The following is a 23,471-nucleotide window of genomic DNA, read 5'->3' as shown; positions in this document are numbered from 1 at the left end:
GACACCCCATCCCTAAACTGACCTTTTTCGCTTTATATTTATTTTCTTTGAGTTCTTAATTTTTTTTATATAAAGGATGTAAGACAATTTTTTCTCCTAAATTTCAATTTTATTTAATTATTTAATTTTTCAATTTATTGAATTATTAATATATTATACTAATTACATTTTTGAGAAAATATTTGTTTCCATCTTATATTTAGGTTAATCATGTCTCGAAAGAGAACTCGTGTCTCTGTCCAAATTGACAAATCACAAAAAAATTTCCACTGTGAAGAAGCCAAAGCGAGATACGAAGGCGTTTTCAAGAATCAACAGATGTACCCAGAAAAAGGTTGTACGCTAAAAGAAAGCAACTATATTAATTTCATGGAGCGCATTCAAAAAATTGTTGAAGCTCTCAATTGGAAGTTGTTTTGTGAGAAAAGACCGAGTACAGATGAGGAATTAGTTCGTGAATTTTATGAGAATTTGACCTCAAACGAATTGATGGAAGTCTTTGTCCGAGGAATCAAGGTACCAATAAGCTCAAATACTATTAACGAATTCTCTGAATTACCTAATTTCGAAGATGATGAATATTCTTCATTAATGAGAAATATTGAGACTGAAAATCTGGAAGAAATTCTCGAGGAACTTACAGTTTTAGGTTCTAAGTAGACTGTGTCAAAGCAAGGAATTTACACTTGTCGCAGAGAATATTTGACACCACTAGCGAATGTATGGTTCTATTTCATTCGATTCAGTCTTATGCCCAATTCACATGGGACTACGATTTCATTAGAGCAAATGGTCTTGTTGTACTCGATTTTAACAACAAAGACCATTAATGTGGGAAAAATCATTCTGAGAGAAATGTGGAATTATGCCGATAGACGTTCTGGTCCAGCTTACTTTCCCTTTACGGTAACAATTTCGTGCTTGAAAGCTAAAATTCTTGTAAACGTAAAGAAGACAGGTTATCGCCAGGGCTCAATCACAGATTAGGACCTCTACCGAATAGCCGGAGATTCTATTCTCCAGCAACGAGTTGAAGAGAGCGAGGACCCGAAGAAGAAAAAGAAGAAGATCCCACAGAGATCGAACCAATGCAGCCAGCTGAAATCCCTGATAAGGCAGAACCAATAAAACCAGTGGAGTCCATTATCAAAGAGGGAACGAAGTGATTCATGCAAAAACAAAGACGATGGAGCAAAAGATAAGTCAAATTCGAAGGAATCTGCAAATAAATAAAAGGGGGGTTCTTGACTTTATTTATTTCCGTTCTTACGTTATTTAATATTTTAGGATTAGGTTTTATTAGAAAATTTTTATTTTCGCATAATAAAACAAGAGGTGGAAATCCTAAATAAAAAATGAACAAGTTGCAAAGTACAAAGTGTGTCAATAGATATATACATGTCTAGGATTGGATCTAGAGAGAGCTTGAAACTTAAGCAGTCAAATTGACTCACCTCCTCTTTTTTAGAATCCTACTTGGTGTATAGTACCTATTCACTTTTAACAATGAGGACATTGTTCATCTTAAGTAGGGGGACCGAAAAATTGAAATTATTTCTTCTCAGAATAAAATTTTCTTTTAATTATGATTAGGATATATTTTGTTCAAAAATTTGAAATTTTGTTAAGTATGCTAAACTTCAGTATATACAAAGTTCGATTATTTCAATAATTGTTATGTTAGTTAAATTATGACATAAATGTAATTTTAAAGCATGCAAATCATACCATAAAATTTTTAGTTCTTCAGGAGAGTTAGGCATGCATGAAAGTTTAAGTCTCTATAATTGACTTAGTAGTTTCTTGAGGAGAAATCCTAGGAATCACGGAATGTTGAAAATGATTTAGGCAACTTTTGTTTGGACCGTTTGAGTCTTTTAAACCAACCTTAATGAAATTTTATCCTTTGAAACCCAACTTTGAGACTATATGGCCTAATTTTATTTGAACCCTTGCAATATTTAGTCATCACTTCTCTCTTAATTATCTTTAAATTGTCCCAAACACTAGACTGAGTACTATACGGAATATTCTTTGAAAATAAGTTTGGGGGAGTTGAAAAGAAGTATCAAATGCTCAAAAAATTGTAGTACATACAACAAAATGCTCGTGAAAAAAAAGAAGAAAAAAAGAAAAAGAAAAAGAAAAAAGGAGAGCATATGTAATCGAAAGAAATATATGTACAAAAGAGCATGTGAAAGCAAAACAAGTTGATGTATTGAAGGTAGTTATTCCGAAGGTCTGATTCAAGTTGAGTCTAGGGTTTTTAGCCTAAAATTATCCATCTTTTACCTACCCCTAGCCTTGCCACGTTACAACTTTTTTAAAGACCTATTGATTCAAGTTTCTATGCTACCTACATTAGTGGAGAGTAATTTTTATGCTCAGCATATGAAGGCATAAATTAAACTTTGATGATTGCAGTTTAATCTTAAATAAGGGAATAAAATCATATTGGTAGGTATTTAACATGTCTTTATTGAGTAAGCATTTAGTCTATTTTTGCTATCATAATAATGATTGAGATTAATTTGAATGATATGTATAGTTAGGTAGCGTAAAACTCAAAATTTCTTGTTCTTGAGCATAAGTATACTAAAATCATAATTTTGGGAAGAATATTGTTTTGAAGGCATTTTTCAAAGGTGTTTTCAAGAAATTTTTTTCAAATTTATGCATTACTCGGGACGAGCAATGAATTAAGTTTGGGGGTGTGGAAACACGAAAATATACAAACTTTTTCATGCCCTTTTTAACTCAAATTCATGCAGTTTCAGTAAAATTCTAGTCGAAAAATATATAATTATTATAAAATAATTAATTTGTGCTCAAATTATTAACATGTTGAATTTTAATTAATTTTATAATAAATTTTGATTATTTTTGATTATTTTTGACAGATTTACACAAAGGGCAAAAAATAGATTGGTAGACACTAGTAGAAGCACAAAACCGAGAAGCAATTTTAAAGCATCAAGGAGAATTATATTTTCAGCCAAAGATGGTCCAAATTATGAATATTAATTCATAATATAAGTAATTTTAATTTTAATCCAATTTAATTTGGTTAAATAAATTATTGATAATTAATTATGGAAAGAGGCCCAGTTGAGCTGAACCGAGAAAATCGATCCAACCGAGCACTGGGAAGCCCAAAACCGTCCCACATGCTGACCCAATCAGCTTGTTTTGCAGATTATTTGGCTTGCAAAATGGTCCTTGAAGAATCCTTCAATTTTCATTCAAACCCCTTCACTATTCATGACTTTCAAGATTTGCCCCTACCTAAAAATAGCATGTTTGAAATCTTCAAACATGCCACATGTGTGGCCGACCATGGGGAGAGTCTTTGGCTTCTGATTTTGGCTATTTTTAGTGGCCTTCTCAACCTATAAATACCCCCTTGTCTGCTCACTTCAAACACATCTCAACCCCATTCATTTATTCAATTCTCTCTCACTTTTCTCTCTTCATTCCCTTTCATTGTTCTTCATTTTCTTCCCTTATTCCTTTTCCGATTTCACCTCTTGAAAAAGAGTCATTCAACCTGCATTTGGAGCAGCATTCAACTATTCGTGGAAGCCTCAGTTCAATAAGAACAAGTGGAGAAGGAACAGAGAAAACTACTCAAGCCTCGGAGAAACATCAGATTTGATTCGTGTTCCTTATCCTTTTAATTTTATTGTTGTTATTATGAACATGTTTATGAATATTTGTGATGCTGATATATTTAATTTAATTAATATGGCTTAAATTTAATTCGTTTTAGGTTGATTGCATTTCGTCTACTTGATTTATTAAAATTGTGTTTGTGTTGTAATAGGTCTCGGTAAGATGTTTGATTAAGTAAAACCATGACTAAGTTATTCTTGCATTACAATTGTAAGGTAACTAATGAATTAATTTGTAACACCCGTAACCCACATCTGTCATTGGAATAGGGTTTCGAAGCATTATCGAAGTTTATCGATCAAACAAACATAAATTTAAACATTTATATCATATAATATTCAGGTCAAAAACTAATTAAATTCATACATAATGTCTCTTATTTGAGCCCTCGAGGCCCAAAATACGTGTTAGAAACAAATCGGGACTAATTCGAAAACTTAGAGAATTTTTTGAAAAATAATAAAATTTTCAAAGCTGCAGGGTTCACACGGACGTGTAGTCAGGCCGTGTGACTCACACGGTCAGAAGACATGCCCGTGTCTCATGCCGTGTGGGTATTCAAAATAGGGACACACGGTCGTGTCCCAGCCTGTGTCTATACCCATGTAACTCTCTGACTTGGGTCACACAGCCAAGCCACAGGCCCATGTGCCAGGCTGTGTGCCCTTTCAAAATGACCTCGCACGTCCTTGTGCTAGCCGTGTGTTTCACACAGCCCATTCACACGCCTGTGTGTCTGGCCGTGTGGACTCAAAATGTACCTTAAATAACAAGTTTACCATTCCCTGCAAGCTTGTACAATAAGCAACTCAAAAATCATTAATTTAACCAATTCAAAACACGATCAAACAAATCCAAAACATGTCAAACAATCATCCTAGGTGTCTAACCAATGTACTCTCATTGGTACCACAATTATATCATCAAATCATATCATCAAAGTATCATTCAAGTCCAAATTATAAACATGACTCGGACTTGGACGGACACACAGATCCAACCAAAACACACCAGTTTGACACCCAGTGTCTCATCGGATAATTCAAAGTAATAATTTGACACCCAGTATTTCATTGGCTAAACTGAAGTAAATTAGCACCCAATGCCTCTTTGAATTAATCCGAAGTCATAAATTAACACCCAGTGTCTTATCGACTCGAAATTGAAGAAATCCCTGAACTCTTCCAATCCTATGGCATGCCATCTATATTCGACTCAGCTCGATATAGTTAATAGGGTTTAATTTCACAATTCAAAAACAATTAATATCCAATATCATTTTTCATATAATCACATATACATATAAATTCAATTCAATATCAAAATGCCAAATACTCACCTCAACCACTTACAATGAACATTTAATCAAAATACAATAATTAATTACTAAGTTCGGATTATAGAAATACAAACCAGAAATTTCGAGCTATTCCTTGTCGACTTTATCTTTCCCCTTTTTAGTCGAGGGTTCTGGTATGACGTTAGCTACGGAATTAAAACAATTAAAAACCATCAATACAACACAATTCAATTTCATATTGAATATTTCAATTTTTACTCAAATATTGCCTAAATTTCAATTTAGTCCCTAAACCGAGACTAATTTTATTTCTTCACAATTAATCTTATATTTTCATATAGTTTCTATTTTAAACTAAATTTAACTCCCTAATTTCACTTAAATCCCTAAATTTCAAAATTTTCACAATTTAGTCCCTATTACTCAAAATTTAAAATTTATTTTACAATTCAATCCTTTTTCATTTCTAACTTAAAAATCTATCAATTTAGTCCCTAATACTAAAATTATTCAACATTAACAACACCTAAAAACTTAATAATTTCTAAAATTTCAGCATAGGTTGGGTAGGATTTGACGCCGTGATTCCAAAAATATAAAAATTACAAGAAAAAAAGGGACTAAATTGACTAACCAATTGAACTTGGAACTTTGAAACCCCTAAGGCCCTTCGTCTTTCTCGTTTCTCCCTTTTTTTTTCTTTCTTTCTTTCTTTTCTAATTAGTTTGGCTTTCTCTGTTTCTGTCTTTCTTTCTTTTTATATTATACTATATATGCTTAAACATTAAGATTTTTATATTATAATATATATAATAAACTTACACATTTTTTTAATCTTTTGCCGCCTCATTTAATGCCAATGGCATAACTGCTTATTTAATCCCTTTAATTATTCTTTAATCTATAATTCAACTTTCAACCTATATGCAATTTAGTCCTTATACCTAATTACTCCTAATTCATGCAAATTAACCTAACCAAAACCTAATTAACCGCACAACTAACTTCGTAAATACAATGTTGATACAATTTATGAATGGAATACAGATAGAATGTCTGAATACAATATTTTTAGTTTATTACAACAAATGACAATGGTTTCAAATGTTTATAAAACCCAAAATCAAAATGGATTAATCAATGATCATGCTATAGCTAATCTTTTAGTTGCTGGATTTACTGGTCAATTAAAAGGATGGTGGGATCATGCACTCACTAAAACCCAATAGGGAGAAATTTTAAAAGCATTAAAAAAGGATGAACAAGAAAGAATTATTTTAGATGAACAAGGAAGAGAAATCTAAGATGCAGTAGCAACTTTAATTTTCTCAATCTCTAAACACTTTATAGGAGATCCTTCTCATCTTAAAGATAGAAATTGAGAACTATTATAAAATTTAAAATGCAAAAAATTAATCGATTTTAAATGGTATAAAGATGTATTTATGACTAGAGTTATGCAAATATCGATAACCAACAACCATTTTGGAAAGAAAAGTTTCTAGCAGGACTTCCCACTTTATTAGGAAAAAAGTTAGAAATCAAATAAGAGAAAATTACAGAGGTATTATTCCATATGAAAAGCTTACATATGGTGAACTAATTAGTTTCAACCAAAAGAAGGATTAAAAATTTGTAAAGATTTAAAATTACAAAAAACAACTTAAGAAAGAAAGATATCAATGTAGAAAGGAATTAGGATCATTCTGCCACCAATTTGACATTAGGAATGAACCTTCTTCTTCAAAAACACGTTGCCCTGTAAAGCCGAAAATAGGAATAAGAATATTTCAGAATATTATAAAAAATCAAATATAGAAAATACGAGAAAAGGAAAGAAACAACAAAAAGCAGAAAACAAAATTGATAAAACAATACAATGTTATAGATGTGGAAAACCAAGACATATCTCAAAATATTGTAAAATTAAAAGAAAAATCAATAATTTAAACCTAGATGAAGAAATAGAAAAAAATTAAATGAGATTCTATTAGAAACAACTTCTTCGAAAATGATACATCTACCGAAATAGTTGAATTACAAATAGACGAATTACATACAACATCCTAGTCTTACGGTGATGAAAATGAACCTCAATTAATATGTTAACCAAAGATCAAGAATTTATGATTGAAGTTATTGATAAAATTCAAGACCCGAACTTAAAAGAGAATACCTTTTGAAATTAAAATCCTCATTAAAAGATAAACCGAGAAAAAGAAAAAGAAATTATTTCTAGTCAATCACAAATGTATAATATACAAGATATAATATTTAATAAATATGAAAAAATAAAACCAAGACAAATTACAAATTCTGAATTACAGTTGGAAATAAAACAAATTAAATTAGAACTTTCTCAGCTTAAAATAGAACAACAAGAAATGAAAGAACAAATGCAGACCTTAAAACACGAAACAAATGCAGACCTTAAAATAAAGAGATTGTTTTACATAAACCAAAATCTCTCAAAATTGTTTTAAAAGAGACTTCTCTCCAAGATGTTTTTCCAAAGGAGATAGCAGTGTCTTCACAGACTGCTACACAAAAATCTTTACAATATTTTCCAAACAAATATTTTGAAAAAATTCTTGTTATGGAGGAAGAAATTTCAAAAAAACCTCCACATATACTTGTAAAAGAACTTTTCAATGGATGGCATTTCAAGCCATTAGATTCTCAAAAACCCCAACAGTATTATGAAAACATACTGGTTCAAACTGGATCAATATTGTTCAAACATTACACAGACCCAAAAGATCCAAATTTTATTACCCATTCAACAGCCCAAATACTAAAAATTTTTTGTCCAAGAGATTGGAGTGAAAACCCAAATTCTCCAAAGAAATTCCCTGTCAAATTTACCACCAAAATAGACCACTACCCATATTTTACATATTGGGATTACCAAATGGCATGGTACAATGCCTTCTTAATGAACAACCAACACATGAGACACTCTTGCTCATATATTTCAAATACGGCACCCAATTCAAATTCCCAAACTGGTTCAAGAATGGTGGAATTGGTATGGACCATCATCTTTTGAGATACTACCAGAAAAAATTCAAAACTTATGGCCCAAATTCTTTGACAAATTTCAGCTTGAACTAGACCAAAAACACATTTACAGGACAATCCATATTTTCTCAAAACTGTGCATTTCTTGGATTGTTTCATTGAATTATTCTTATGAGCAAGATCAATATATTGGAATTTCATTACTAGTTCGGAACTACAGGACTAAATGGTGGGACAAATTTAATGATGAAAAATATGATTCAAAATATTTGGATAATTTTTTCAACAAGAATCCAAGATTATGTAAGTCCGCAACCCCTGATCAAACCACAACAAAATTCCTTCAAGCAAAGTCGATAGCTAGTGCGATGTTAGCTCAAGCCAAGACCAAAAAGGAATACAAAAAACTCATGGCTGAAATGCTCAGCTCATTGGATTCCGAATTTAAAGATGAGAAATCTTTAGCATCCTCAATCAAGACGGTGGATCTTACAGATGATACCACTTTAGTGACCATCACCAGGACCAAGAAAAAATGATGCAAGAAAAGACAAGTGAACAGGAAATCTGACGAAATATTCCCTACAAGAAAAGATGTGTGAATAGGAAATATTCTCTGATGAAAACAGTAAATATTCCTCTGCAAGAGAAGATGCATGAATAGTAAATATTCTCTGTAATTTGTATTTTTGTAATAAAAGAATATATTATCTGAAAAGTTTTAATCAAAGTCTCAAATGTAATGACGAAAGGGAAAATTTCCCAATTCAAATGATGTAAAGAGATAATATCCCTCTATAAAAGGCTATCAGATTAAGAATGAAAAAGAGGACTCGAAATACTCATTTCAGAAATCAAAACTTGTTTCTCCAAAGTTTCAAAGTTTCTCCAAATTTTTAAGTTTTAAAATTTTTATTACAAATTTCAAATTATGATTATCTCATTCCAAACCCAATCCTCAGATCCTCGGGATAGTCTGGTATATTTACGAGTCTGATTTACGAAAATGGAGTCTCAAAAATATATTTTTCGACACCCGTTACTATCGAGTCGCTACAATTCTCCCCCTAAATAAATTTCGCCCCTGAAATTTACCTGAAAAGGGGTGAGGGTACTGAGATCTCATTGTCTCTTCTGGTTCCCAAGTTGCTTCCTCAACACTATGACTACGCCACAACACTTTCACTAACAAAACTTGCTTATTTCGCAATTCATTTACTTCTCAAGCCAAAATTTCAACTGGTTTTTCTTCGTACGATAAATCAAGTTGAATTTCAATATCCTCTATCAAGATAACATGAGATGGGGCTAATCGATATTTTCTAAGCATTGAAACATGAAAGCATCATGAATTTTCTGTAATTCCGCAGGCAAAGCTAAAAGATATGCAACTGGTCCGTGATCTCATACAGTCCAATAAAACGAAAACTCAATTTCCCTTTTCGGCCAAATCTCAAAATTTTCTTCCAAGGCGAAACTTTACGAAACACTTTATCGCCAATAGAATATTCAATATCTCGATGTTTCAAATTTTCATATGATTTCTGCCTGTCAAAAGCTGCCTTCAATCTATCTCAAATTTTCTTAATAATGTCTTTCGTTTCTTGGATCAATTCCATCAACAAATAGGTGATAGACATCTACGACCATATAAAGCTTCATACGGAGCAATTTGAATACTTGATTGAAAACTATTGTTGTATACAAATTCAGCCTAAGGTAAGTAATGCTCCCAACCTAATTCAAAATCAATAACATAATCACGAAGCATATCTTCCAAAATCTAAATAACATGCTAAAATTGTCCATCAATATGTGGGTGAAAAGTTGTACTAAAATTAAGTTACGTACCAAGAGATTCATGCAACTATTTCCAAAATCTCGAATTAAATAGCGGATTCCGATCATAAATTGTCAACATAGGAACACCATGCAATCTCACAATTTCTTGAATATAAAATTCAGTAAGCTTTTGAAGTGTCCAATCAGTCCTGACTGCAACGAAATGAGCTGATTTTGTAAGTCGATCAACAATCACCCAAATAGTATTTTTCTGTAACACCCCAAACCTAGCCTAGACATTATGGCCGAATCTGGCGTGTCATATTGAAGTGTCGTTTGCAAATTTTCTTGTTGGAAAAAAAATTTCTAAGCTTAAAACCTCTTTAGTATTATTTAACAATCATCTAGTTAAAATGTTTGTCTTATTATATGCTACTGTTATAATAGTTGTTTTTAAAACGTGGAAGCATTTGAAAACTCCATTCGTTTAAAGTTCATGACTTTGAAAACAATTATTATTTTGAAAATTCGTCTTCCCTAAACTAGCAATTTAAAGTAAATAAGCAAAAGCCCAATTAAAAACTTAAACAAACTTAAAAGGCCTTTATTACATGAACAAACCCAACACAAACTTTAAATTTAAATAAAAACTAGTAATAAACAGCTGCAGTAGTATGGCCACATCCGAGTCCCTCATAGCACCAAATCGCCTATGGCCGAGGATTTCCCGTAAGTAAATAAAAGAAAGGGTGAGTTTACGAAAACTCAATGTGTAATCCCCTATCAGTCATTCAGTAAACAGCATGCAGTAAGCCCTATTCAGTGATAGTACAGTGTGGGCCTTAGCTCAATACAGTAACAGTGTGGGCCTTAGCCCAATACAATAACAGTGTGGGCCTTAGCTCAATACAGTAACAGCGCAGTGCAATAATGCAACCCATCCTAATCAGCCAACACACCACTCCGTACCACCAACACACCATGTAGGGATAAAATCGACCCACCCAGCCAACACACCAATATCGCATAAAGTCGCCAAGAATAACATCGCATGAGAGCCGCCGATGTCGATGATCGTAGTAAAGTTGCCGATATAAAGATATGTGGCAAAGCCACCAGTAGGTCCACACTCGCCTTGGGCGACCCGTGCGACCTTAACAGTACAATACACTTCCTCCAAATATAACAACCCTACCCTATGCAACATGTCATAACATAATATCATACGTGTATGCAAAATGTCATGCTCAATCATAGTCATACATATCATAGAGCAAATCAGTCATACATAACATAAGGCTATAACAGTCATTTTACCGTATGGAGGTATTTCAGTCATTTTCCCTATAGGGGTATTTCAGTTATTTTATCCTATGGGGGTATTTCGGTCATTTTACCCTATGGGGTATTTCGATCATTTTACTCTATAGGGGTATTTTGGTCATTTTACCCTATGGGGGTATTTCAGTCATTTTACCCTATGAGGGTATTTCAGTCATTTTCATCTATTAAGGGTAAAATAGTTATTTTACCCTTTAGGGGTATTTTGGTCATTTTACCTATTTTAGGGTCTCGGTGTAGATATCGACCTCTCGGAAGGTCCGCAGTCGCCTCGAACAACTCAGGTAACCTAAATGGTCATGACAGTGTAAATGGTCCCAAGGCCCATTAATCGGCCCAAGTGGGCCCACACTCTCGTGTAGCCCGTTTAGCCTAGATTCTACCATGGCTATGAGATCTACATAGCCCAGTCCAGTATTTGTCACAATTCGTGGATTTCATCCGTGTGGGGCCTACAAGCCCATTGGGCCCACACAACCCATTTCGGCCTAAGCACATGAGAATGCTCATGGCGGCCACTACAGTCAAGCACCATGTTTTGTGGGCTCGGATTACCCCACGAGCGTTCATACGATCATGTGGCCTCAAACGCCGTCATTTTTTACTTTTCGATTTTTATCGATTTGCAATTGAAGGGGTCTGATTACACACACTTCTCGGTATTTCACCGATATCGTTTATGAAGTGCTGTTATACACCTGATGCGGTTTGATGCCGAAACACTTCCGAAACTAGCAGAACCTAGATTTGATCAATTAAAACTCCAATCAGTCACTCAATTAACACCTATTCACAGCCCTAGCGAGACGAGCAACCTTTAACAACAACAAAAGTCATTACCTTCGACTAAACATTAGCGATTCCACACACGACGACTCCGTTAGGGAAGAACTCCAGTCACTTAATCTTCTCCTAACACAAGACAACACCTTTAGTAACAATTACCAGAACCTAAATTTCAATCACGTTAACTAAACTTACTAGAAAGTGCTAAAGATGAAAGAGAGGAAAAGAGAAAGAAAAATCAGCAAAAAGAAAATTGGCAGGGGATTGGGAGAATTGAAACATCTAAAATTTTGGAAAAGAACTGAAAAAGAATTGAAATGAAAATAAAAATCCCAATTGATAACCCCGAAATCCCTTAATTTTCTACTATTATCACTCCACAACAACAACCTCTCTAAATCCCAATATTCTCTCCTAAAATCTCTACAAATATCCCTCCTCAATTCTCTCTATGACCCAGTTCAAACTCCATTTAGCAGTATTTCAATCCAACTCCACTACCTACACAGCTCAAGCAGCAAAATAAATACTCCATTGCGCAACCCAAGAATTGAACCTCAAACCTCACAGATACACAACATGCCACCTTGCCACTAGACCACAGGCTCTCTTTATATCCTATTTTAACCACAATAATTTAAGAACCTACTATCTTGCTCCAATGATTTTATTCACTTAAAATAAAAATTTTGCATAAGCCAAGCCTTAAACCTCTAACTTCTCAGACACTTCCAAACACTCCTAAATCACTTAACCACTGCAACAGACATTCCTTTATGTCACTTCCTTGCACAACTAGGTATTTATGTGCAGTCTCCTAACTGTTCCCTTATTCAAAACATATTTCTTCTAGGCCCAAAATTCGGGTGTTACATTTTCTTACTTGCCGATAAAGGTAACCCCGTTACAAAATCCATCGTGATAAAATCCCATTTCCATTCAGGAATAGTAATAAGCTAAAGTAATCCGGTAGAAACCTGATGTTCTGCCTTAACTCGCTGACAAGTTAAACATTTAGCAACATACTTGATCACATCTCTTTTCATTCCTGGCCAACAATAAGATTCTCGCAGAAAGCGATACATTTTTGTTCCTCCAGGATGCAAAGCAAAAGGACTGTCATGAGCTTCATGAAGTACCAACTCTTTTAATTCAGAAACATTTGGAACACAGATTCGGTTATGACATCTCAAATAACCATAATCATCAAGGATGAAATTTTCTAATGTACCATTCTGAACAATTTCTCTTTTCTTCGCCAACTTGTCATCTTCTAACTACGCTGACTTGATTCGATCAAACATCACCGGTTTGATTTTAAATTCAGCCATTAAACTTCCATCATCATTGATACTGAGTTGAGCAAACATTGCTCGCAATTCAATTGCTGTTTTTCTACTCAACGCATCAGCTACAAATTTTTTCAATAACACAATCAAAATTTTTCAGATGCTCTATCCAATGACGCCATCAAAAATTCAACTCATTTTTAGATAAAATGTATTTGAGACTCTTATGATCAGTATAAATATAACACTTTTTACCGTACAAGTAGTGTCTCAATATCTTTAGAGTAAAAACCACAGCAGCTAGCTCTAAATCATGCGTCGGATAATTACGTTCATTCATTTTTAGTTGGTGAGACGCATAAGAAATCACTTTACCGTCTTGAATCAAAACACAACCAAGACCACTTAAGGAAGCATCACTATAAACGACAAAATCCTTTCTCGATTCTGGTAAAGTCAAAATTGGCGCTTCAGTCAACATCTGCTTCAATTTCTCAAAAATTTCTTGACACGGATCATCCCAGACGAATTGAACATTCTTATGTAACAACTTTGTCATCGACAAAGCTATCTTCGAAAATCCATTTACAAATATTCGGTAATAACTAGCTAATCCAAGAAAACTACGAATCTCTGACACATTCCTCGGTGCTTTCCACTGAACAATTGCCTTTATCTTTTCCGGATCAACTCTAATTCCATCTGCTGAGATAAAATGACCCAAAAATATAACATTTGACAACTAGAATTCACACTTACTAAGCTTCCCATATAACTGTTTCTCTCGTAACACTTGCAAAACAATTCTGAAGTGTTGCTCTTGCTCAAATTCAGATTTCGAATAGACCAAAATATCATAAATAAAAACTACCAAATATTGATCCAAATATGATTAAAAAATACTAATCATGAGATCCATAAATGCTGCCAGAGCATTCGTCAATCCAAAAGGCATCACTAAAAATTCATAATGACCATACCATGTACGAAATGCCGTCTTCGGTACATCACTTTCTTTCACTTTCAACTGATAGTAACCCAATCTCAAATTGATCTTTGAAAACACGATCGAACAGATCCAAAACATGTCAAAACAACAAGTTTACCATTCCCTACAAGCTTGGACAATAAGCAACTCAAAAATCATTAATTTAACCAATTCAAAACATGATCGAACAGATCCAAAACATGTCAAAACAATCATCCTAGGTGCCTAACCAATGTACCCTCATTGGTACCACAATTATATCATCAAATCATATCATCAAAGTATCATTCAAGTCCAAATTATAAATATACTTAATTTAATCCATTTTACCTAGCTTATGAACACTTAAACACCAATTAACATATCATAATAAAACCTCAAAAACAAACACATGTATATATATACCAAACAAATATTAAACTTATAACCTCATTTACATTCAATCCACAAAATAACTATTAATTAGACACCTTAGGTACATGCTGACACAAAAGGATAAACATCACCACGTTTGAGTTCAATACCGTTGTTGGATGCTGAATCGGCGATCGAAATTAAGTACCTAACTTCCGCACGGAAAACAAAACAATACGCTGAGTAAAAACTCAGTGGTATTTCTATAATCAGAATATTTAAAGATAAGAAATTACAAATATATGATTAAAATATAAACACATATTAATATTTAATTATTACAACAATAATATTATATTTCATTTGTTTCACAAATATCTTAATTCTCATATTTGCTATATAAATAGCTTTTCACAATTTATTTCACATTTCATTATACAATTGGATTATCCTTTCCATATTCATTTAATGAGTATATAACTCATATATTCCATATATTTGCAACATATTTCACATTCTATTTTCAATTCACTATTTCACTTCCATTTCTCATACCATGCCATTTCAATATCAATCATAAAAATTTATAATTCATTTACCCCTACTAAGACGACTCGGACTCGGACAAAGACAGGAATCCAACCAAAACACACCAGTTTGGCACCCAGTGCCTCATTGGATAATCCGAAGTAATAATTTGACATCCAGTGTCTCATCGACTAAATCGAGGTAAATTGGCACTCAGTGCCTAATCGAATTAATTCGAAATAGTAAATTGACACCTAGTATCTCATCGACTCGAAGTCAAAGAAATCCTTGAACTCTTCCAATCGTATGGCAGGTCATCTATATCTGACTCTTCTCGATATAGTTAATAGGGTTTAATTTCACAATTCAAAAAAATTAATATCTAATATCAATTTTTCATATAATCATATACATATAAATTCAATTCAATATCAAAATGTCAAATACTCACCTCAGTCACTTACCATAAACATTTAATCAAAATACAACAATTAATAACTAAGTTCGGATTATAGAAATACAAACAAGAAATTTCGAGCTATTCCTCGTCGGCTTTCTCTTTCCTCTTTTTAGTTGAGGGTTCCGGTATGACGTTAGCTATGGAATTAAAATAATTAAAAATCATCAATACAACACAATTCAATTTCATATTGAATATTTCAATTTTTACTCAAATATTGCCTAAATTTCAATTTAGTCTCTAAATTGATACTAATTTTATTTCTTCACAATTAATCTTATATTTTCATACAAATTCTATTTTGAACTAAATTTAACTCTCTAATTTCACTTAAATCCCTAAATTTCAAAATTTTTACAATTTAGTCCCTATTACTCAAAATTTAAAATTTATTTTACAATTCAATCCTTTTCATTTCTAACTTAAAATCTATCAATTTAGTCCCTAATACTAAAATTATTCAACATTAACAACACCTAAAAACTCAATAATTTCTAAAATTTTGGCATAGGTTAGGTAGTATTTAACACCGAGATTCCAAAAACATAAAAATTACAAGAAAAAGGGACTAAATTGACTAACCAATTGAACTTGGAACTTTGAAACCCCTAAGGCCCTTCGTCTTTCTCGTTTCTCCCTTTCTTTCTTTCTTTCTTTCTTTTCTAATTTGTAAATACAATGATAATTTATGAATGGAATATAGATGGAATTCAGTGGTGTGTAAAAGATCATTGAGCAGATTACTTGTAGTAAGGAAGAAAAGTTGGGATGTACTGTATCCTTACTTACTGGCAAAACCCATCACTGATGGGACACAGTGATGCAAGGAACTGCTGCGAATCGATTCACTTGGGAATTTTTCCTGAAAACATTTAAGAAGAAGTTCATGGGCGAGTAGTACATAGAAGTTCGCAAGCAAGAATTCATTAACCTGGTGCAAGGAGAACTATCTATAGCGAGTATGAGCTTGAAATTTTTAGACTAAACCAGTACGCAGCTGAGATGGTCTCTCTTGAAAAGGATAGCTGTAAAAGGTTTTGTTTTGGGTTACATCGCGACATCCAACTCTATCTGGTAGCTCATGACACGACAAACTTTGATGAATTAGTTGAAAAGGCGATGGTTGTTAAGGAGATAAAGGCAGTGGTTTTGAAAACCATAACAAGGTCGCGAACATCTAGGCAGTGTAGATGAACATCCAATAAGGATCGCGAATCGCATAAATCTAGTAGAAACGTCAGACACAACTTACAATCAGATCAGTCATGGCAGTAGGGTAACACTCAGGTTGAAAAGAAGGTTCGCACCAATTGCCAATATGGCCACTTTGTGAACATTATGAACATAAGTATCCTGGGGAAAGTCGAAAATTGACCGGGGTATGTTTCAAGTGTGGGTCTAAAGAAAACATGTTAAGGCACTTCCTAGAATGACAAGAGATTGAAAACCTAGAATGTAACCTCCACACTAGCGTGAGTAGGGGTTTGTGGTCGAGGACGAGGCAGAGGTAGTGACACAAGACAAGCTGGATAGCAAACCCTAGTGCACACAGTTGCTACTCAAGCTAAAATAGGATGGCTCCCACAAGTGTATGTCGTTAGGAAATCATAGAATCAAGGTACAAATGACGTCATCACATGTACCTTCACTTTGCTAACTATTTTGTTTTTTTCTTTGATTGATTCTGGTTCCACATATTCGTACATTTTGAGCGAGTTGGCTTGTGAGTTGGGTATTCTAGTAGGAAACATTAATAATAGTATAATTGTCACTAGTTCATTTGGTGAGAGGGTTTTGGTCAACAGAGCGTATCGTAGGTATCCCTTAATGATTCAAAGACATGTCTTCTTTGCTAATTTGATAGAATTTCCCTTTTATGGGTTTGACATAATTTTGGGGATGGACTAGCTAACTGAGCATAAAGCTAAAATAGAATTTGAACTAAAAGGAGTGATGTCGCGAACTAGAGAAGGGATGAAAATTGTTGTGGGTGGTAAGTGAACCCAATTTCTACCTAACATAGTCTCAGTAATTAGAGCAGAGAAGATTATGGGAACAGGCTGCGATGTCTACCTCGCTTATGCGATGGGTTCGCAGAACAAAGTGATAGGGGTTTGCAATATACAAACTATAGCATATTTTCCTGATGTGTGTCTAGATGAGCTACCTGGTTTACCCTAGATTGCAAAGTGGAGTTCGTCATTGAGTTATACCCAGGTAGTCCACCAGTGTCTATTACACCTTATCATATGGCATCACAAGAGCTCAAAGAGCTAAAGAAACAATTATAGGAGTTGCTTGATAGAGGCTTCATTCGACCAAGTGTGTCACCATGGGGATTGCTAGTTCTGTTTGTGACAAAGAAGGATGGTAGCTAGAGGATGTTTATCAACTACAAATAGTTTAACAAATTGACCATCAAGAATAAGTACCCATTGGCACGAATTAATACATGTTCGACCAACTAGGAGGTGCCATCGTATTCTAAAAAATAGACTTGCCATCAGGATATTACCAGCTTATGGTGAAGGAGTCAAATATTTTGAAAACAACTTTTAGAATAAAGAATGGGCATTATAGATTTTTGGTCATGCCCTTTAGTTTAACAAATGCACCTAGTGTGTTCATGGACTTGATTAATTGAGTGTTAAATGAGTACTAGGACCAGCACGTGGTCGTCTTCATAGATGATGTCATGGTGTACTCGCAAATTGAAGAAGAGTATGATGCTTACCTACGAGCTGTGTTACAGATCTTTTGGTAGAAACAACTGTTCGCGAAACTTAGCAAGTCAGAATTTTGGCTAAATAAGGTAGCATTCTTAGGTTATGTGGTTTCAACAAAAGGGTTTCACGAGGAACCAAAGAAGATCGAAACAATTTTAGAATAGAGATCATCAAATCGTAGATTTTTGAAGGGTTCGCCACAATTGCGACACCCTTAACAAAGCTGTTGTAGAAAGATGTGGAGTTTGCATGGACAAAGGAAAGACAGGAAAGCTTCGAAAAACTTAAGGCAATAGTCACTAAAGCACCTGTACTAATTTAACCAGAATCTAGGAAAGACTTTGTAGTTTACAGTGATGCCTCGCACATGGGACTTGTCTACATGCTAATGCAAAAAGGAAGGGTGGTGACTTATGTTTCGAGACAATTTGAGCCTCATGAGCAAAACTACCCAACTCATGATCTGGAGTTAGTAGTAGTGGTGTTCAAACTCAAGATTTAGCGACACTACTTATATGGCAAGCGATGTACCATCTATCAGACCATAAGAGCCTCAAGTATCTTCTTACGCAGAAAGAGCTGACCTTATGTTAGAGAAGGTGGATAAAACTTCTGAAAAATTATGATTGCATGATAGAATATCACCCTGGAAACAAGAATGTGATTGTAGATGGCTTAAGTAGAAAGTTACTGAGTGAACTGCGAGCTCTATCTGCACGTTTGAGTGTAACAAGTGATGGGGAACTGCTTGTTGAACTGCAAGTAAAACCAACCCTTTCGGAACAAATAAAAGAGAAGCAATACGTAGATAGGGACTTGACAAGGTGGGTTCGCTAAGTGGAATATAGGGTTCAGAGGGATTTCGCACTGAATGGAAAAGGGATACTTTGTTTTTTTGGAAGACTCTACGTGCCTTGTGGCAAAGAATTTAAACATGCAATCCTTACTGAAGCTTACAGCAGCCCTTACACAATGCACCCAGGGAACAATAAGATGTACCGTGACCTTCATGAACTATATTGGTGACCTAGGTTGAAGCGAGCTATCACAGGTTTTGTGGCGGAGTGCTTAGTTTGTCAGAATGTGAAAGAATCACATCAATTTCCCTTAGGATTGCTACAACCACTGAAATTCCAGAATGGAAGTGGGAAAGGATCACTATGGAATTTGTTTCAGGCTTACCCCTGACTTCGGTAAAGAAAGATGCAATATAGGTGATTGTGAATCACCTCACGAAGAGTTCACACTTTCTAACTGTTCGCACAATTTATACATTGCAAAAACTTGTAGAGTTATACATCATAGAGATAGTGCGACTTCATGGTGTAGTGCGACTTCATGGCGTATCAATTCTACTACCTCCGACCGAGATCCTCGATTCATTTTGAGATTCTGTAAAAGTCTACAAGAAGTTTTGGGTTCAAAACTTAACTTAAGTACTACTTATCACCCAAAAACATATGGTCAATCAGATAGGGTGATACAAATACTGGAGGGCATGTTGCGAGGGCATGTTACAAAGTTGTCTGTTAGAGTTCGTAGGAAGTTGGGAACGTTATCTGCCTTTGACAGAGTTCGTAAACAATAATAGCTATCAAGCAAGCATCCAAATGGCACTCTTTGAGGCATTGTATGGGAAAAAATGTAAAACTCCTTTGTGTTGGGTAAAACTGGATAAAAAATGTGTAGTTAGACCAGAGTTGGTTCACAAAATAAAGGAAAAGTTAAAAATGATATGTGAAAAATTAAAGACTACTTCAGACAGACAATAATCCTATGCTAATTTGAAACAACGAGATATTGAGTACCAAGTAAGAGATGAGGTGTTTTTGAAGGTCTCGCCATGGAAAAAGATCTTAAAGTTCAGACGAAGAGGGGAATTAAGTCCAAGATTCATCGGTCCATATGAAGTGGCTGAAAGAATTGGTCTAGTGGCTTATCGACTCAAGTTGCCACCAGGACTTGAGTGTATCCATGATGTTTTCCATGTACCCATGCTTAGGAAATATCACATGGACCCATCCCATTTTATGTCAGTAGATGAAATTGAGGTACGACCTGACTTTACATATGATGAAGAACCAGTGGTGTAAAAATAAAACATCGGTAATGATAATATATCGCAAAGAAAAGGGAAATAAAAATAAAGAACAGACAGATTTTTACGAGGAAACCCTTTCAGGAAAAAAACCATGGGTAGAGGAGAAGAAAATTCACTATGCCAAATTCGAATGATTACAAGAGTTCGACTACATCTATTTATAGGTTAAAAAACCTAATTCTAATCAAAGTCAAATATATTATGCTAACAAATGCTAAATATATTATACTCATAAATACTAAATCTTCTAAAAAGAAGATATATTTTGTTTAACTTGACTTGTAAGCAATCTCTTAGAATTTGAGTCACACAACTCTAACAATCTCCACCTTGACACGAACTCTCAACGAGCAAGTTTTTCAAATCTTCTATAAAACCCCTTAAGGGTTTAACTTCAACAATGAACACCAACCAAGTCTAAGCAATGCTTAAACTTGGTTATAGAAAGTGACTTAGTCATCATATCTGTAGGATTTTCATGAGTATTAATTTTGCTTACAACAATATCATCACAAGCAATAATATCATGAACAAAATGATACCGAACATCAATGTGTTTTGTTCTCTCATAAAACATTTGATCTTTTGTAAGGAAGATCGCACTTTGACTGCCACAAAATACTGTACTAATTTGAAGGTCTTCATTGAGTTCACCAAAGAGTCCCTTCAACCAAATAGCTTCTTTACAAGCCTCACTAATGGCAATGTACTCAGCTTCAGCGGTAGACAAAGCGACTGTAGTTTGCAAAGTGGCTTTCCAACTGATTGCACAACCTCCGATTGTAAAGACATAACCAGTGAGAGATCTTCTTCTATCAAGGCCTCTAGCAAAATCAGTATCAACATACCCAATGACTCCATCTCTAGTTCTTCCAAACTGTAAGCAAACATCATAATAACTCGTAAGTATCTTAAAATCCACTGAACTACTTTCCAATGTACTTTAACAGGATTTGCCATGTATCTGCTAACCACACTGAATGCATATGATAAATCTAGACGTGAACAAACCATAGCATACATGAGAGATCCCACTATACTAGAGTATGAAACATGTGACATGTACTCAATCTCATCATCTGATTATGGAGACAAAATTGACGAAAGCCTAAAATGGGCTACTAAAGGAGTACTAAAAGGTTTAGCACTATGCATATTGAACCTGCACAGAACTTTCTCAATGTACCCCTTCTGACTTAGGTACAATTTACTTATTTTTCTATCTCTGAGAATCTCCATACCAAGTATCTTCTTTCCTGGTCCCAAATCCTTCATCTCAAATTCTACACTTAGTTGGGTTTTGACGTTTCTTATCTCTCATTTATCTTTTGCTGATATCAACATGTCATCAACATAAAGGCGTAGATACGCAAAAGAACCATTACTGTTTCTCTTAAAGTAAACACAACTATCAAAACTACATCTTTTGAAATCATGAGAAGTAATAAAGGAATCAAACCTCTTATACCACTGTCTTGATGACTGTTTCAAACTGTAAAGGGACTTTTTCAGCAAGCAAACATAGTCCTCTTTTTTTAAGACTGTAAAACACTCTGATTGTTGCATGTAAATATCCTCCTCAAGTTCTCCATGCAAAAATACAGTTTTTACATCTACTGCTCAAGCTCTAAATCATGCATGGCCACAATACCAAGCAAAGCTCAAATAGAACTATGTTTCACAACTGGGGAGAACACATCTATGAAGTCCACTCTTGGAATTTGATTATAACCCTTTGCAACAAGCATTGCTTTATATCTGGGTTCTTCGAATCCTAGAGCCTTTTCTTTCTTATTAAACACTCATTTACAACGAACAACCTTTTTACCTTTAGGAAGTTTCACAAGATCTCATGTTCTGTTTTTATGGAGTGATTCCATCTCCTATTGCATAGAAAACATCCACTTTTCTAAGTCTTCACAGCAAACCGCCTCAGAATAATTAGATGGCTCTTGGTTTGCATTTATATCTTCAGCCACATTTAAAGCATAAGCAACTAGATCAGCCTCAGCATACTTCTTTGGAGGTTTAATTTCTCTTCTAGTTCTATTTTTGGTGATAGAGTGTTGTGGTAAAGAAGTAACTCTATTCTGAATTTTTGTACTGGCTTGAGGAGTCGACTCTGTTGTAGATTCTGGATTAATCTGATGACCCACCTGCTTTTGATTTTCTTTATTGGAAGAGTCTTTAAGAGATAAGTTAGGTAGCATAGCAGTTTCATAAAAAAAACATCTCTGCTAATCACAACTTTTCTATTTTCAGGACACCACAACTTATACCCTTTTACACCAGCTTTATAACCAAGAAAAACACATTTAATAGATCTCGGTTCCAATTTTCAATTATCAACATGAGCATATGCAGGATACCCAAAGATCTTTAAATCAAAATAGTCACCAGGATTACCAGACCATACCTCTTGTGGAGTCTTTTTCTCAATGGCAACGGATGGAGATCGGTTGATCAAAAAAAAGCAGTAGAGGCTACTTCGGCCCAAAATAACTTTGGTAAGTTGCCATTTGACAACATACATCGAACCTTCTCCATGATTGTTCTGTTCATTCGTTCTGCAATGTCGTTTTGCTGTGGAGTATGACGACTGTCAAGTGTCTCATGATCCATTCTAACTTGCACAGTTTATTAAACTCATCAGAACAGAACTCTAAGCCACTGTCTGTACGGAGGTATTTTATTTGTTTTCTCGTCTATTTTTCAATCATAGTTTTCCAAGACTTAAATTCAAAAAACCCAGTGCTCAGAGAACTTTAGTTTGAAAATTCCTTACCCATCAAGAAGTCCTCTTTTGCTCAATTCTGCGATGCCATTCTCACTCATATGCCATAGGCACATATGCAAAGTTTAGTAATATCATTATCTAACAAGGAAGAGGAAACGACAGCTGCATCACCAGTAATAGGAGAACCCTACGAAACATATAACTTGCCAGTCTTTCTCTGCCCTTTCATCACAACGAGGGAACCTTTGGAAATATTCAAAACCTCACTTTTAGCTATGTATCTGTACCCTTTTGAATCAAGAGTACTCAACAAAATTAAATTTCTCTTCAATTCTGGAACATCTCGCACATCACTAAGTGCTCTGACAACTCCATCAAACATCTTA

General features: G+C 34.4%; 1 protein-coding gene across 1 annotated transcript; it reads right to left on the bottom strand.

The window, feature by feature from the left end:
- Positions 1–1,012: 1,012 nt before the first annotated feature.
- LOC128043058 (uncharacterized) lies at positions 1,013–16,788 on the bottom strand. Its single transcript, XM_052634864.1, has 6 exons — positions 16,774–16,788; positions 16,311–16,383; positions 13,447–13,896; positions 13,190–13,313; positions 12,880–13,090; positions 1,013–1,219 (listed from the first exon to the last, which is right to left on the bottom strand). Exons 1-6 carry the CDS (start codon positions 16,786–16,788, stop codon positions 1,013–1,015), a joined length of 1,080 nt encoding a protein of 359 aa, XP_052490824.1.
- Positions 16,789–23,471: the final 6,683 nt, after the last annotated feature.

This window comes from Gossypium raimondii, chromosome 8 (genome assembly GCF_025698545.1).
Source record: "Gossypium raimondii isolate GPD5lz chromosome 8, ASM2569854v1, whole genome shotgun sequence".
NCBI lineage: Eukaryota > Viridiplantae > Streptophyta > Magnoliopsida > Malvales > Malvaceae > Gossypium > Gossypium raimondii.
This window is presented reverse-complemented; position numbering and strand designations above follow the sequence as displayed.

Excerpts from the sequence above, each read along its gene's own strand:
- LOC128043058 (XM_052634864.1), bottom strand. Across the intron at positions 13,091-13,189 it reads GTGATGTTTGATCGAATCAA|ATGTCATAACCGAATCTGTG; the intron begins GTCAGCGTAGTT and ends TGGTTATTTGAG. Across the intron at positions 1,220-12,879 it reads GAGTTAAGGCAGAACATCAG|ATTCCTTCGAATTTGACTTA; the intron begins GTTTCTACCGGA and ends ATTTATTTGCAG.